This window comes from Phaenicophaeus curvirostris, chromosome 5 (assembly GCF_032191515.1).
Source record: "Phaenicophaeus curvirostris isolate KB17595 chromosome 5, BPBGC_Pcur_1.0, whole genome shotgun sequence".
Lineage (NCBI taxonomy): Eukaryota > Metazoa > Chordata > Aves > Cuculiformes > Cuculidae > Phaenicophaeus > Phaenicophaeus curvirostris.
Window position 1 is genome coordinate 33,583,965 of NC_091396.1, and position 17,877 is coordinate 33,601,841.

General features: G+C 41.8%; 1 protein-coding gene across 6 annotated transcripts in view; it reads right to left on the reverse strand.

The window, feature by feature from the left end:
- The window catches only part of RAD51B (RAD51 paralog B), a 447,787-nt gene that overhangs the window by 386,386 nt on the left and 43,524 nt on the right, over positions 1-17,877 (reverse strand). For 3 of the 6 annotated variants that reach the window (XM_069858280.1, XM_069858278.1, XM_069858281.1), the window contains exons 3-6: positions 8,252-8,348; positions 7,347-7,460; positions 6,231-6,347; positions 202-338 (exon numbers count right to left, since the gene is read on the reverse strand). In XM_069858280.1, coding sequence (XP_069714381.1) covers positions 202-338; positions 6,231-6,347; positions 7,347-7,460; positions 8,252-8,348 — 465 coding nt within the window. Of the gene's footprint in view, positions 1-201; positions 339-6,230; positions 6,348-7,346; positions 7,461-8,251; positions 8,349-11,529; positions 11,592-17,877 lie in introns of those variants that run through there. The other 3 variants (XM_069858283.1, XM_069858282.1, XM_069858279.1) reach the window with 3 other exon arrangements.

Sequence of the window (17,877 nt, forward strand, 5' to 3'; positions counted from 1 at the left end):
TATGCAAATTAGGAAGGTGAGCAAACCATTACTAAATTAATTCCAACATATATGGAATAACTGCAAATACCAGATGAGCGCTTAATACCTACCATAGATATTTACTTTATAAATGCTTAATTATTGCTCAGAAAATAATTGAGGGCTCCAAGATAAAATGTGGTAAAGAAGTTGCGTGTGGTTCAGAATCTTGCATCTTACCTTTCAGCACTGAATGCAGATTCTGTGTCAATGTATATAACAGCCCCATCCAGTCCTCCCATGCTTACAGGCAGTGTAGTCAGAACACTCATCATCATACAAAACTGTGTTTTGCCACAACCTGGTGGGCTAGTTATCTGCAAGAAAACCATTGGTAACATAAACAAGAGATGTCGCATTCATCCCAGTTCTATTTTTAACTAAGACCCATCAGTCAGAACTCCTCAAATTCTGCTCTTACAGTTACCCTAGCAGAAGAGAGCCACAACAAGATACAATGCAGCCCATAAAGAACACCTTGCAGTTACTCTTGGATCTATGCCTTGCAGTCAAGCTCATCCACTGAAGAATAAACATTTCTCCTTCGGACACAGCACTGTGCTTGTACTTTATTTCTTTGAAATCCTCTTTTACTTCTCCTATTTGAGGTCCCCTACTCTCCTCTCGTTTATCAACATCTTCCCTAGAGCCATACCTAGTACTCTTCCATCTCCCTCTCTGTGCTGTCTTAAAATAGACCAGAACTAGAAGAGTCACAGTTGACATTCACATGTCATCGACAGCTTTTAGAACTGAAAACAAAACCCAAAGCTAATGAGTTCACAGATGTAAATGAGTGCTGAGGAATCATCATTACAAACTTCATTACAACCAGGTCCCCCTTGGAAATAAAAAGAATAATTGCTTATATCCTGTAAAGACTGAATGTTCAATATGAAACACAAATGCATAAGACAGTTTTTATCTGCCCAACACTACACTCTGCTACACAGTATGTGTTCTGTCATTGATGTTAACTCCCTATTACCGTATTTCAACACAAACACCATTTAATGATCCAGACCTGCTTGCCAATTTTAAGCTTTCACCTGCACTGACTGAAATCCTACTGTGGCTAAGCAGTATTCAAGAGGAGCACGCTCAACTTGCATGAAATAGTTCCTGCATGATTTTGACCCAAGAGAAAAGCCACAAGGACCAAAAGAACACATTGTTTGACGATATCCACAGTTTCTGAGAGCAAGATTTTTCTACTAGAGATGAGAGTATGGTGTTCTTCATCCACTGCAGATGTTTCAGAGATTGTAAATGAATGCTGGGCTCTGTGTTCAGACAATCATATGTTCATTACTACTACAGTGTGTCTTTCAATACAATATCACATTGTCACTGTTTCTGGAAGGGGAGATGATGGCGTCTGAAATACTAAGAGGGCTGAGAAACAGCAAAAATAGCAAATACAAAGTTGCGGTGTCTGTAAGCACTAAAAACAGAGTGATGGGTTCATTCTGATGCTAGCAGAGATTAAAAAATGACGCAAGATAGAAGCCAGCCTCTCCAGGGAAGTTAAACTGGAAAACGAGGCATACCTCCTCAAAACACCTACTATTATTAAACAAAGGCTTAAAAACAGAGCTGCTGGCTTAAATTAAAAAAGAAACCTTACAACAGACAGACATGCAAAACCAAACTGACTTTTGAGCTTAAATGCACAATTGTTTGTTTTTAAGTACAAACACCCTACTACGGTATTGGCGCAGCTTCACTTCAAGCAGCAGGAGCATGACCAGAAGCACAGAAAACACACAAGGCAACACTGAGGGACTGTATCAGCTACAGTTACACATAAGCTATTGTCAGCAGTTGGTTAAAATCCCTTTTATCACTTTTGTCTTCAAGAAGGCCTCAAAAACAAGCCATATCAATCTAGTTGAAGCTTTAATGCAAGGGAAGCACTAGATAAAGCACACAATGCATTTAGTGAACTACAACTCAGGAATCAGTCATATTTACGCAATTATTTGTCCTTCATCCACTGTACTTAAATTACAAAATAACATCTCAACAATAGCTGCCACATTTTAATATGAACCCAAAGCACATACAAAAATTGCAGAGGCAATACACATTCCTCAGACTGTGATAGCCAAAGAATCTCAACAGCTGTTTCTAGTTAAAAAGAAGACTTGAAATGAAAGAGAGGAGGGCATCAATCCAGTTGTTAAATTAAAACGTTTGGACAACAGTGAGGAGATCTCATAAAAACACTTGTAGTTTCAGCCTTGCCTAGGATGTACATTGGAATCAACATTTATTTCAGTGGTCGATGCAGGAGCTAATTAAGCAGGGATGCTGTAAAAACATCTGAGGATATGAGCATCATGTCAGAGAAAGATAGGGAATCTTGCAGTACCAGCGTGTACAAGGAAGCAAGCCAATGAAGCAAGAGATAATTTTCACTCCCAAAGATAACAGTACTTCATCTTTTACCACCATTACTTCAAAGGACATTAAAACAGGATTTTAAATGATCCAAAATGAACAATTTCAATCAACTACCACATTTTATTGTAGTTACCACTGGTTCAGTGAGTATTCTGAACAATAAAATCTTAGATTAAAAAAGACCCTAAAATTCCTCAGATATAATTTAAAGCAAATGTCTGCAAAAAGTTTGCTTAGTTTGTTTTACTCTAAATTTGCTCTGAAAAAAAAAATCAAGTCCATCCAGATAGAAATGCCAAGACTACAGCAGTTTTTAATTTATCTCTGCCTAATAAAATACACTTTTATTTTTCAATAAGCTATATATTATTTTCTCGGACACATCTGTAGGGTTTGGATCAAGTCACAGGGAGCTAATTCTTCTTCAGCTACCAGGGGATTAAAGTCTTCAATATTCACAAAGCCAATACTTCTAATTTTTCGTCAGAGGAGTTGGCCAAAAAGTCTGACATCTGACCACAAAATTTCAGCTACAATTTAATTTCCAACGTAAAATTAATAATGGCCTGGAGAAAAATGGTTTGAGACAGCGTAACACAAATCAAATCCTCCAAGAAGCAAGCAGCTTTGGCTGTAGAAGATACAGCCACAAGTCTCAGACCTCTGGCTCATGCACACAAATTCCAAGTTTCCAGCCACCCTCACTGCTGGGTAAAGTAATAGGAAGACGACAATTTAGCCACACCAGTCAGGAAGCAAATGCTACACACAACATATTTTTGAAGAGAACTAATCTCAGACTTAGAATATCTACCTAATATCGAAAATACTGAAGGGTAACCTGCTGATCAGCTTTGCTCCAATAAGTTGCAAAAGAGCAAATTAAAATTATGAAGTTCTAAATTCACTTGAATCCAAAAAGAACACAACTGAAAGTGTCTGCGAGCTGCAGCAGAGCAAAGCAGCAGCAACAGAAACTTAATAGCTTTCTATTAAAATTTCATCTAACAATCATGCTGAAGAAAACTTGCAGTGCTGCCAACCTTCGAAACTACTTCAGATCTCATGACTCTTACAAAAATGCTCTTAAAAATCTCCAAAAGCAGACTTTAAATAAGAAACTCAGTTTCTGCACACTTAATTGTTCACTGCCTTTATGTTTGCTGAGAAACGCCTAATACATGCCCTAATCGCTCTCCACATTTAGTACCTAAAAAGAGTAAAAAGCAGTATTTTTTTTTCCTACAAAACTCTCAGAGCTCTTAAGTTAGTCATCTAACATCTGGAGTCTATCTAGCTCTCTCTATAATGTTTCTGAGTAAGTAGTTGTTATGCATCAGTATTGCCAATCTGGCATGAGGGTGCAAGCAAGACCAAGCTACTGGTGGAAGGACCTAGTGCTTGCAGTTCTGATCTTATCACAGTCACTCAGCAAAATCACCTATTGAAACTAACTGCATTAGGCAGGTGTCTATTTTTAACCAGAATATGTTAGAACAAGAGAAAAATAACATCCAAGGATTTTTCAGAAGGAAATTTTTCAGAAGGAAAGTGCAACACGTTTCCTGGTGCAGTGCTTTTCATTTACAAGCAGACAGAAGTTCAGCCTATCTTTTAATATATTTATTTCCCCTCAAATACCTTGAAATACATTGCCACATATAGAGTACGAACATTCTTAAAACAGAGTTTACTGACATTTTCCCAGATTTTCTTATTTCTAAAGAGATAAATGTTTTAAGGAAACACTGAAAAAAAAACACCCACACCTAAAAGACAACATAGTCATTGGTTCCAGCCAACACTAGTTCACAAGGGGAAGGTCCCGCTTGAGAGATTTAATTTCCTTCTACGACTAGGTCAACCACCTAGCTGACCAAGGGAAACCAGCTGACAAAATATTTCTGGATTTCAGCAAGGCCTTTGACAGTGTCTCTCACAGCATCCTCCTAAACAGAATGTCCAGCATTCAGCTGGATAAACACAGAATGCAGTGGGTGAGCAATTGGCTGATGAGCTGGGCTCAAGGGGTCATAGTGAATGGGGTTGCGTCGGGCTCGTGACCAGTCACTAGCAGGGTTCCACAGGGATTCGTCTTAGGGCCAGTACTCTTGAAGGTTTAATAACTAAGTTTGCAGATGACAACACTGAGGAGAGCAGTTGACACTTTTGAGGGCAAAGAGGTCCTGCAGAAGGACCTGGACAAATTGGAGAGCTGGGCAATCACCAACCGCATGAAGTTTAACAAGGGCAAGTGTTAGGTTTTGCACCTGGGATATGACAACCCTTGATGTCCATACAGACTGGTGAGCGAGAGGCTGGAGAGCAGCCCTGGGGAAAGGGATCTGGGGGTTCAGATCAACAGCAAGTTGAACATGAGCCAACAGTGTGCCCTGGCAGCCAAGAGGGCCAACCATGTCCTGGAGTGCATCCTGAGAGAGGTGATTGTCCCGCTTTACTCTGCACTGGTGTGGTCCCACCTGGAGTACTGTGTGCAGTTTCAGGCACCACAGTATAAAAATGATACAAAAAAAGTATCACAAAGCCACAAAGTTGGTGAAGGGTTTAGGGAAGCTGTATCAGGAGCAGCTAAAGTCACTTGGTCTGCTCAGCCTGGAGAAGAGGAAGACTGAAGGGAGATCTCATCACAGTTCACGGCTTCCTCACCAGGGAAGGAGGAGAAGCAGGTGTTGATCTCTCCTCTCTGACAACCAATGACAGGACCAGAGGGAATGGCAGGAAGATGTGCCAGGGGAGCTTCAAGTTAGATTTTAGGAAAAGGTTCTTCACACATGGGGTGGTGGAGTACTGGAATAGGCTCCACAGGGAAGCAGTCATGGCACCAAGCCTGACAATATTCACAAAGCATTTGGACAATGCATTCAGACACACAGTATGAAAGCTGGCATTGTCCTACACAGGGACAAGAGTTGGACTCGATCCTTGTGGGTCCCTTCCATCTGAATACATTCTATGATTTCTCAATCTCCACTTGTAGAGCAGCAAATTCCTAAACCAGAGACTGCATCTTCGCATTTTTATAATACTTGATGACTACTATAAGCATCTAAGCAAATTCTGTCTTTCCAGATTACAGAAACTATGCAAGATACTATCACCTTCTCCAGGTCCGCAGAGAAATACAGGTACTAGAAGATGAAGTGCCCCCTCATCCTTAAGAGGAAACCTTAAGCAAAAAGTAGCATTGCAGCCAAAGTCCAGAGACTGACATGAGTTGTAGATAGATCAATAGATAGCTATGCAATTTATAGTGTTGCAGTGTATATACATAAAATGCAGGCCTTAATTACAGCTTTTTAAAACAAATGCATTATGTATTTATTGCATAAATAACATTTATATATAAAAGCTCTGTAAAGTCATTCTCATGTCTATATGCTTCACACTTTTATTCTAATTCCTTCTTGTACCTTCATAAAATCTAATGACTTGGTGAAGTCAGCGTGAGTCAGTATTAAAAGGACAGACTCCTGATTCAGCACCTTGAGCTCTGACCACAAAACCACACTGCAACTTTCCCACTGTAAAATCCAGCCAACAATTTGCCCAAATTTTCTGGGAAATTTTTCACTTTTTTAAAGGAAAAAAAAAAAAAATTTTCACCAAATTTTTTAATGCCTTCATTTTCTTACTTATCTGACATGCCAAGAAAAAAAAATCATTTAAAAAAAAAAGGTACAAGCTCTACCAATTATAAAAAGCCATTATCCAAAAATTGTGTATTTTGTGTTTAAAACACCTGACAAAACAGTTCAACCTATCCGTGACTTTAAACAAGTTACCTCTGTGAGGGATCCACAGGGCACTCCACCTTGCAAGACTTGATCCAAACCACGCAGCGTGGTGGATAAAAAGGCTGAAGAAGGACTGACAGAATTCCTCATTTTCATTTCATAAGCCTATAAAAGGAAGGAAGGAAGCAAAAGAAAACAAACCCACAAATAAGAAAATACTTTATTTTTTTAATGGGAACAGCAATCTTCTTGCATTTGCTTTCATCAACCTGGAATGACTTATTGCCAATGAGCGAACTATTCCTATTTTCAGCTATAGTCCTCTCTTAGCTCATCACCCTTCCTCACATTTATATCCCACTTATAGCTCACAGAGCCTCCTTCACCACAATATTAAATAGTACAGCTCTGTAAGATATGCACTTACATAGCTGGTCATCTGTCAGCTGGCCCTGTATTAACGGCTCTTGACAACTGCTGTCTGACAAGCTTCAGTATCTGCCAAGTTTCTCAGCAAAAGAAATACAACTGAATAGCGATGTGTGGATGACAGGCAAAAGCAAATGCTAGAACTCCACTTAAAACTTCCACCTGTCTTCAATTAACTGATTATTAACAGTCACAGGTCAGAGCTGTCCATGTCCTTCCTCATCTAAAAAGAACCCATTTTTGACATCTTTACACCTGAATTCAAAAAAATCCAACAAATTCCAGCCACCGCATGGCAGGTAACAATTGTTTCCTTCTTGCACTCTCTCCAGTTAGGTTACCTGTAGTCTAACCCACACTACAGTTCATTTACATGAGTCGAAAAAATCCTCAAGAAGTTATTTTCAGTATCCTTTTTCGGCACCAATTTTATGTCTAAAGCCAATTTATACTGAAATTCTAATTCTTTGCTTGCATTAAATAATGCTGTAATTACCTACTGCACTCAGAACCAACTCTGCAAGCCTGAACAATCTCTTGAGGCTGTAATGCCTAGTAAAAGTCACTGCATCAAACTAAAGTGCCTCACAGACCTAAATTTTATATTTAAAGTATTATCTTGTTATGCAATCAACCTGAGACGTCACAAACCTGCCAGGTAAAAAGATGAGTGACGCTGTTTAGCTTTTTTCCATATATTGTATCCACATCCAGGATCAATACAAGCATACTTACTGTCTGCATTTTGGGAGCACAAGCTCGGCTGACTTTACGAAGAAGCTTCTGCACATCATAGTAGCTCTGTCCCGTCACTTTCATTAGCTCCAAGAGGGAAAGACATAAAACATCCTGAAAGGTGACAAAACAGTTCAGAGATCAACCTAGAAATCCAAACTGGTGACTAAACTGATGCAATTATACACAACCAGTATACTGTGCGATGTTACTTACTATTATGCTATACCTCTCCTACCTTTGCTGGTACCAGTATATTAAAAGAAATCATATTCATATTTTAAAGGACATGGAGTCAAACGACCAAACATTCAAGAACTGTGTAATGGAATTACAACAACACTTTTTTACCCACAGAAGTCCCTATCTACCTGAAAAAGCTTCAAAATACATCATGTCTTACAGACTGAGCTATACCATGCATTCCTGATGTATACTATTGAAACATATTTGGCCTCTTGTCTCTCTTCATGCAAGCATTTGTTAGAACAACTTCAGAACATATTACTGAATCAGTCCATAACCAACAGCGTAAGATCACAGCACCTTCACAAACTAGGTTATGTAGTACACGTGTATTTTTGTGAAGCGTTCACAAAGGGATGTCTTACTTCGTACAAGTAGTAGCTGCACACTCCTGCTAAAATAAAGCATCTTCATGTTCTTTAGAAGCTAAAGTCCTAAGTATATAGAAGTTTAAATGTTTTAGTTAAGTATCCATCATTTAAAAGCCGTATTTTTACAAGGCAACAGGCCAGATGGAGCCTGAAATGCCGCCTACTTTACAGAAAATAAAGCTCCCTGCATATTAAACTACAGAAAAGTAAACAGAATATGCATTAAAACACACACACACACAAATCCCAAACCAACCACCCTCCACAAACATAAAATAACCCTTCCACCTGACAGGTAGTGATCTGATGGCGACTTAGCCTTTCACACAGCTCCTGAGACAACCTCGCTCTTCTTAGTTTCTTAGCGGCCATACTCCCCAACCTACTGGACAAATAAAATAAAATTTCTGAGACAAGCTTGGAATATGGTCATGCAGACAATTATGCTTACTCCTTGCTAAAAAGAACAGGGAAGCATGCATTAAATATTGAAGTTAATGTGATATAGACTTCCCATATAAGTCTACGTCTAATTAAATTATCAGTCTGGAAGCAGTTATGTTAAATTACAGCTCCTCAAATCTGACCATGTAGAAGATCATGCTAGTATGAACAGAAGAGTCAGCAATGTTTATAGGATAGATATTTCTGGAATGTAAGAAAGCTAAAAATTGGTGGTGAATTGAACAAGTACTCCTTGTGATATACTGCATTGGAAAGAAATAAGGTTATCTTTGGATGCTTAAACATGAGTAGTTGAATAATCACAGTTAAGTATTTAGCCCTAGAACATATATTGCCAGAACAATTCTCAGTTCTGGTGATCTAGGAGTTGTGAAAGAACAGAAAGGACCCAGAACAGAGATACCAGAAAGACTGAAGGGCTGGAAAAATAGTTTAGTATCTAAGACTCAAGATGGTCAAACTCATAACAAACATGACTAATAAAGAGTTGCTTAATTTAGCCAACAGCATAAAAGAAATCAGAGCCCACAGCTAAGCATATGAAAATGAGAACTAAAACGTATTATTTTACCCTAAGAGTGAACAACAAACACCCCTGGACTAAAGCAGCAACAACTGATCACATGAGAGGGAATGGCTTTAAATTGGAAGAGGGAGGTAGACTTAGATTGACCATTAGGAAGAAGTTCTTCACGATGAGGGTGGTGAGATACTGGAACAGGTTGCCCAAGGAGATCATGGCTGCCCCATCCCTGAAGGTGTTCAAGGCTAGGTGGGATGGGGGCCTTGGGTAGTCTGACCTAGAGGAAGGTGTCCCTGCCCATGGTAAGAAGGGGGGAACTGGATGTGCTTTAAGGTCCCTTCCAACCCAAACCATACTATGATTCTATGATTTTTATTGAGATTCTCACTTAAAAGAGTATCTGACTAATCCAAGTAAGTCTTGCAAGAAATACTTATTCACTGGCAAAATACTGAAAAGGAGAAAGCCTTTGAAGCAAAGGCAATAATGTTTTTATTTTAAAATTCACTGTTGAATCAGATGCCCTTCTAAATAAAACATCCCATCTTACAAAAACAGTAGGGCTTTATTCAAGCTTTGGACAAAGAACTATGTTAGTTCTCAGAAAACGTTTATTCTTTTAGGTTATCCAACCACGGCTGGAGACTCCCTTCAGGTTCTCTCCTGGCCTAAGACAACTACATCTCACAAGACAACTAGGCACATCAACATATTCTTGCAACTCTAAGAGAACGGTTTGTGCTTTCAGCCTGTTTATCTCCACGTCTGGAGACTGCCTGCACATTACCCCTTGATGCAAGGGAGATTTACATTACGAGCCTATTAAACATGCAAACCAGCTGCAGCAAAACTTATCAATTTAATATCACGTTTCCACACACAACCACCCCCCCACCCCCCCCGCGTCCCTTCTCCTCCCTCTCCCCCCAGCTCTGACCCAGCAGCCTCGATATGGCGGCAGCGCGAGCGCGCGCTAGGGGGACCTGGCGGGAGGGGGGCCCAGTGAAAAAGCTCCCCCCTCCCCCCGCCAAGCGCGCCACGCGGGAGGGGGCGTGGCAAACGCGCTAAGCCGACGCTCGCGATTGGCTGCGCTCCCAGCAATCCCGCCCCCCCGATTCCCGCGGAGGAGCGCAGGGCATGCTGGGAGCGGGGGGGGAAGAGGCAGTGGCGCAGGTTGTCCGTTGAAAGTGTTGCTGCCCCTTCTTTGGAGGTGCTCAAGGCAGGCAGGATGGGTCCTTGGGCAGCCTGATCTAGTGGGATGTCCCTGCCCTATATATACAATCATAGAATAACCAGGTTGGAAGAGACCCACCGGATCATCGAGTCCAACCATTCCTGTCAAACACTAAAGCATGCCCCTTAGCACCTCGTCCACCCGTCCCTTAAACACCTCCAGGGAAGGTGAATCAACCATCTCCCTGAGCAGCCTGTGACCCTTTCTGTGAAAAACTTTTTCCTAATGTCCAGCCTAAGTCTCCCCTGGCGGAGCTTGAGGCCGTTCCCTCTTGTCCTGTCCCCTGTCACCGGGGAGAAGAGGCCAGCACCCTCCTCTCTACAACCTCCTTTCAGGTAGTTGTAGAGAGCAATGAGGTCTCCCCTCAGCCTCCTCTTCTCCAGGCTAAACAACCCCAGCTCTCTCAGCCGCTCCTCATAAGGTCTGTTCTCCAGCCCCGTCACCAGCTTTGTTGCTCTTCTCTGGACTCGCTCCAGAGCCTCAACATCCTTCTTGTGGTGAGGGGCCCAGAACTGAACACAGGATTCGAGGAGCGGTCTCCCCAGTGCCGAGTACAGAGGGAGAACAACCTCCCTGGACCTGCTGGTCATGCTGTTTCTGGTACAAGCCAAGGTGCCACTGGCCTTCTTGGCCACCTGGGCACACTGCTGGCTCATATTCAGTCGGCTGTCAACCAGCACCCCCAGGTCCCTCTCCTCCAGGCAGCTTTCTAGACAGACTTCTCCTAGTCTGTAGCGCTGCACGGAGTTGTTGTGCCCCAAGCGCAGGACCCGGCACTTGGTCTTGTTAAACCTCATCCCATTGGTCTCAGCCCAGCAGTCCAGCCTGTTCAGATCCCTTTGCAGAGCCTCCCTACCCTCCAGTAGATCAACACTTCCACCCAGCTTAGTGTCATCTGCAAACTTGCTAAGGGTGCACTCAGTGCCTTCATCCAGGTCATTGATAAAGACATTGAACAGGGCTGGACCCAGCACTGAGCCCTGGGGAACCCCACTTGTCACTGGCCTCCAGCTGGAGTTAACTCCATTTCCCACCACTCTCTGGGCCCGGCCATCCAACCAGTTTTCCACCCAGGAGAGTGTGCGCCTGTCCAGCCCAGAGGCTGACAGTTTCCCAAGCAGAATGCTGTGAGAAACTGTGTCAAAGGCTTTGCTGAAGTCCAGGAAGATACATCCACAGTCTTTCTCTCATCCAGCAGCCGAGTCACTTTGTCATAGAAGGCGATCAGGTTAGTTTGGCAAGACCTGCCTTTTGTGAACCCGTGTTGACTGACATATGTTGTATGCATAATCGTTACAGTTCTAGAAAAGAACCTAACTGAAGGAAAAAACAGACCAACGTTACCTGGGAAATTTACTGAAGGTCTGTGCACCAGAAATCGTGTGGCTGAGGTTCTGTCTATACTGAAAAAGAAATGCTATAGTGAAGCTGCAAAACACAGAACACTTTTCCAAACTAACAAACAGGGGTAACAGCAAGAATATGATTATCATGAAAAGCCCACCAACTGCAGTGGCAAAACAGGTCAGTAGAATTACTGTTCTATTCATACCCTAAGAGAACTTAGATGCACAATAAAGTACTGAGGTTTTAAGAAGCTGGACAGGTTGTAAGCAGCCCAGGCAAAAACAACTCGTCTTTAGTGAATAGCTAGCTGAACAGGGAGAGAAGAGATGAAATGGAGGAAGAGCTCCTCCTAGTGTAGCTAACCTTTGTAAATTGACTTGAAAAATCTAAATCGCAATTGAGGAAAAACTGCCTAGGGGAAAGGAAAGGATGTCTGTTGCTGCGGTTTAGTTTCAGTGGAAACAGGAGGGCATGACCATAGCGTAACTCTGCCACAGACTACCATTTCCTGCTTAGTCTAGGGTTAGCAGGACCCCTGCCTTCCTGCCAGAGGAGCAAGAAAAAGTAACATTGCCTTGATGACTTTCCCCTCCACAAATGCAGCGAGGCTTCCCCTTCATCTCCAGGCCAACAAGCTCTCATCCCATCTTTTACAAAAGCAGAGTATCTGTACTAGAACAGAGAACTATTTGGGGATGTTGAGCAAAGCAAGCAAATCTTACCAGCCAGGGAGTTCAGAACACTTGTGTGCAAAACTAATGTACTCTGGTGTCTCTCCTGCAAGTTCTTGGCATCTTATTTCGCAGTGGTGTTATGACTGCTCCACTCTTTACTCAGGTACACAGATACACCTTTAAATCCTCTAGCAAATAATCATGCATCATCTTATCCATGCAGCCTGAGGAAGTTAATGTATATTCAGAGGATAATCAGACAAATGTTCACACATACAAAGTCACCATCAATGTTTTCAAGCAGTGGCATGGCAGGCAGCTCCACAGCTTCCATATGTTTAACTAGGACAGTTGTCACTTAGGGAACCAGGGCACTCTGCAAACTGCTCTGCTCTGTGACCTCGGTCAAGCTCCTTAATGACAGGGTATCTGTTTTCCTCTCAGTTTTGTTTTTACCTATTTAGACTGTAAACCGAGTAAATAGTGCTGGCCCAGTAGACTTCTGATACAGCAAAGAACTGCTTTAGTCTAAGCCTTCAGCTGTCCCTGGAACTCATAATAAGAAGGGATTAATAAAACTAAGACACAATTATTTTATAAGAACTGAGCTTCACTACGTTAATTTAAGAAGGTCTTTTAAACTGGCAACATTGGAGCAAGACTTACAGGAAGGCAAAGTATAACAGCAATTACAAATTAAGTCTCATAGAAGTAGAGTGCTCTAACATCAAACACACCAATTACTATAAAAAAGGGAATGGTGATTAGTTTTACTAAGGGGCAAGCAAGTAGGGACAGAGTCTGATTTGAAGGGCACAGGATAAAATACTTATCAGTTCTTATCCAAATAAATACTTAGCAGTTTAGTAAGTCTGCAAGCCTCCAGAATTTAAAAGATAATGGCAATTTTTTTCCTTGGTGAAAAACAGAATCCACAGAACAGTTTCTTCCTCAAACCCAAAAGAGCCTTTTGTGAGCATCTTCAGATAACAGTTCCACATTCTGGAACTTTCCAAATCATTCACTCAGTTACTAACACTGATACTGACTACTGTCCTCAATTTTATTTCTATTTTCCAACTAGCAATTCTTGCCTTAAGATTACCAGTGTTCCCCTACCCCTATGAAAAGAACGTTTCTCCCCAAAAGAGTTAACTCTGTGAGAACAAAAGAGTTAACTCTGTGAGAACACAGTGACAACTCTGACTCACAAGGGTAATACAGATATTCAGAGTAATTCTCCACCTTATGCTTGCTGACTAGTGTCTAATTAAGCTAATATATTCTTATTCCTTGGTGTTATCTACTTGATGCCTACCACATTCTTTAAAAAAAGCACCCATGTGCTCCTGACACTGGAAACAATTATAGGCCAGCCCATGCTTTCGTGGGGTTAAGGTCCCAAGTGGTTGCTCAATAACAGTACACAAAGGAACCTCCAATGAAATATTTTCTCCACTGCTGTCTCCCCAGGGGAGATGGAGATTTGCTTCCAAGCCTTTGAGGTTCCCTCATCTCAATAAATGGGAATTTAAAGTATCTCACAAGGAGTCCTGCACCCTGGTTAAAAATGCTTTATTTTCCATGCTCTCCATACCAGCACAGCTTTGGCAAAGCTACTACACTTAAGACTCTCCCAGCAGCATCTGCTCCAGGGATGGAGTAGAGAGAAAGGAAACCATCTTTCTGTCATTTCTACAAACTGCTCAGCACAACCTCACTGCTGTCATTGGCTCTAATAAACAGATGAAGAACAACAGACCCATGAAAAATTAGCCCATCTTCTTCTGACTGATTCTCCCCCTCCCCCAGTCTTCTGAACAGTCTGTGGACCAGATAAATGCTTCTCCCCAGGCAATTGACCTTTTTCCTCCTGCTCAGGATTAAACCCAATTATAATGAATCCTCCTGAGGTATTAGTGAGGACCTGTCTGACCACACACATTTACACCTAGGAAAAAGAAGCTTTTTTCTCAGACCAGGTAGAAGGCATTTCTCTATTTTCTACCTCTTTACACAAGCTGATGTGGATTCGGAATTATCCATCACCACCAAAACTGTTTTCAGAAATATTCAGCAGCAATTTACAGTTTTTGAAAGACAGCATGTGTGCCTCCTACCCTTTTTACAGAAAAGCAGACTGGCCACCTTCACTGCTGTTGCAGGCAGAAGGACAGACCCACTAGCACATTACAGTTATGGAAAATTCAGCTGCATCTGCTTTCTGCCCAAACTACAGCAAACAAAATGAGAGACCTCAGGGATTATTCCACTTTTAGCCTGTACTCATCTAAGCAGATTGCCCTCCAAGATCAGCTTCCTACTTCATTTAGCTTTTTCTGGTTAAAGGGGCAGCAGGAGTCATTCAAGTCTTTGGGCTTTTTATATTTCCCTGTTAAGTTTCTGCTAGATGAGGTGTCCATGAACTGGTAGAGTGGCAGTGTAATAATCAATGTGGAGTTCTTGTTAATAGAGTGGATCTTTACCTGTATATGCTAAATCAAAGTTGCCCTACATAAAACAAACCTGATCTTCTCCTCCCCTTAGCCTATGCCTTACCTGTACCCCTTTTTTCTGCCTTGTCTTGAGTTTCTGTTTACTGAGTTGCCATGGTTCTCCCAGTAGTGATGTCTGCCATCACCAGACCTTGCCACTATCACCACAAAATTTCCTGCAGCATTCCCTAGAATGCTGAGGTAGACAAAGAAATGACAAGCCTTTAGGAGCATTGCACAAAGCAGATAGTATCTGACTGAGGTAATCCTTAGGTCCTCACTGCAGCTTTTTGCTGCTAAAGCATGGAAAAACTGCAACATACCCTCTTACCACAAAGCTTGAGCTATATTTAGACTTTTGTCCTATGAAGCAGATCTGTTTGACTGTGACCAGCTATAGAAGCAAACTCAGTAGTTCAGTGGCTCCTCTTTGATCAGCCTAGTTTTCTGGAGACAAGAGCATTCATCATGTCACCTTGTGATCCTTCACAGCACCCAGCCTCTATTGAGAAACCACAATTAGACTAGAAAAACCCAAGCACCTTGCAGCAACGATTAGAGAAAGTGCACTGTGTCTGCCTTGTCATCACACAGAGTCAGACACCATGAAAATAGTACTGACGGTTCCTGGTTTTAGCAGTTGCAGTAGGCCATCTGTTGCTTTCAGGTACAGTCCTTGCTCCATCTGCGGAGTTCTAAAGTGGAGAAAAGGAAAAATGGGAGCCACTGGACTTTACTGAGAGATAAGGGGTTTTTTTGCTTGGACAACATCAGTAGAGAAGAGTAGATCACAGACACTTATCTCTATGCAGTTGCCAGTAATGGGGGTGCCCCTAAATAAAGGACAGACCCATTCACAAATAATGTCAAAAAAAACCCCTGGACTATCGTTGTTCAGCTCATCACCCAAGGAGAATGTTCCAAATCACTAATGGCAGTGAAAGTACCTTGGGTTTTGGAAAGGAAGTCTTCACTTTGTGATGTTACAGATTAATCACTCTGATAACCCAGCAGCTGAACTGAGCCCAGTAGCTCTTATTTCTAATAACAAATATACAAAGCAGCAAGCAAACAAAGCTTGGAACATTTCATTCCATGAATCATTTCAGTCTGGGGCCTTTGGCTCTTGCATGCTTTTCATTCTACTTCTTTTTAAAGCAATGAGATCCCTATGGCTGGGACTACAAAGGAAACTGTTCGAGATGTCCTCACCAGTCTCCCCAGAAGATGCTGCTGAACTGTTTCTAAATGTGGCTGAGTGGCATGAAAGGGAGAAGAAACTACCAAACATGAGCAGAGAATGCAGAGGAAGGTCTCCACTCCCATGGTGTTTATGCCCCACAGTTTTCTGCCTGGCCCTGAAAGACTGAGACATCTTCATGCCCTGCAACCCATTCTCACACACAACCTACAAGGAGTTCAGCAGTCTCAAACAAGATCAAACCAGTAACCTAGTGTCCTGCGTCTTCGTAGTGTTGGCAAACAGATGCAAGAGGTCTCTTAGTGGATAATTATAGAATAATTTGCCCACAAGAGTAAAGAAAACATCAAATTAATTCTTTGGCATTTATTTTTTACTTTAAAGCATGGTGCTTCTTATCCATTTCACAGGGCTGAACACATGGTGGTAATATATTCCAGTATCACCGCAGGAGTCCTCTGCCACAAACCCACTAACTATAGAGAGAATGTTTGCCATACACTGTTTGGGCATGATGCCATGCCTATGATCACGTTATACTCACCCTGCGTTGGCTACCCCTGACAAATTGATTTTACAGAGTCATAGCTATTTTTTAAATCACTACGGCAAATTATATTAAATGAATTGAATTATATTAAATGAACTATGCAGCAAATTAAGCTTACACTTAATTGAAGTAAAATTGAAGGACATTTGTACAGCAAGAAGCTGACTGCACAAAGCTGTTTTGCTGAACCAGGGTCCTGTTAATTGTCTGATAACTGAACTTGTCTTTCAGTGGTCTTTAGGATATAGGCTTACAAATTTGCATGAAGCATCACAGTCCAATCCAGTCCACTCCAGTCACTGAAGGCATATTTTTTCAAGCCTCAGGAGCTTTCACACCCAAGAGGGAAAGGGCATGAAATGAGAACATTCCCCACTTTGCACCATAAGGAAAGGTGCCTCTGAGGTGACAAAAGATGGAGCCATCCTGCATTCATCCCTGACTTTCATCATAGATGTGCTGTTATGGCCTCAGTGGGGAGAGGTGTATCCTGGGCCATGTGACTCAAAAGCTTTATGCTTCTCAAGGTTTCATTCATCCGGCTTTCACTCAGCTTCCACTAGGAGCTGTCTGTTTCCTTCACCTCTCAGTGGGGACTCACCTGTTCACAAAGGCCAAATGATTTTTAAAAGCCTCTGATTTGAGCTGGCTTGATTTTGGGGCTTCCAGCTCAAAATATTTTGAGCCCCAGGGGTGCTCAGCTGCTATACAGTTAACTGGAGCCATCAGAAGAAAATCAGGATAGAGATATCCCAGATTGGTAAAACCCAAGTCACTGTAAATCTGTGCTCACTTTTCAAATATCTGTGTTTGAATTATAAGATCAGGAATGCAGACAAGTCATCAGGCCTGAAAAATGGGCAGATGAGCATGAGACTTGTTTGTCTCAACTCTCAATGTTAGGCTTAAACCAAATATTCTTTAAATATATCATACAATTTCTTTCTTACGTTTGTGAGGATACAGAGTAGGGCCAGTCAAATGAGTAGAGTTCCACAAAACGAGACTAAGAGGAGAATCAGGTTTGGGGGTATTAAAATTTGGATCGTAACACACAGTTTTGGCTGTTTCTTTCTCTCTCCCTTTAATCTGACAGGGAAAAGAAGAAGCTGGGAGGATGAATGAATATCAGATGTGAAGAAAATTTTTGGGCTTTCAATTTCCTATTAGAAACCAGGACCAGAATAGTAAAAAAGCAGCAGAGGTCAGGAGTGAGATAGTGAAAAAAAGCAGCATGCACACTCTTATTCCAGGGATAATGGTTTCAATCTGCCGTGTATGAAAAGAGATGCTGGGAGAGAAAGGCCAGAAATAGCAGAAGGTTTTACAGAGCAAGGGAGGGATACTTTTATTTTTACTAGATCTACATATGGTTCAATCTGAGGTTTTGTAGCTGTAATTCTGAGAACCTGGCATCTGCCACCC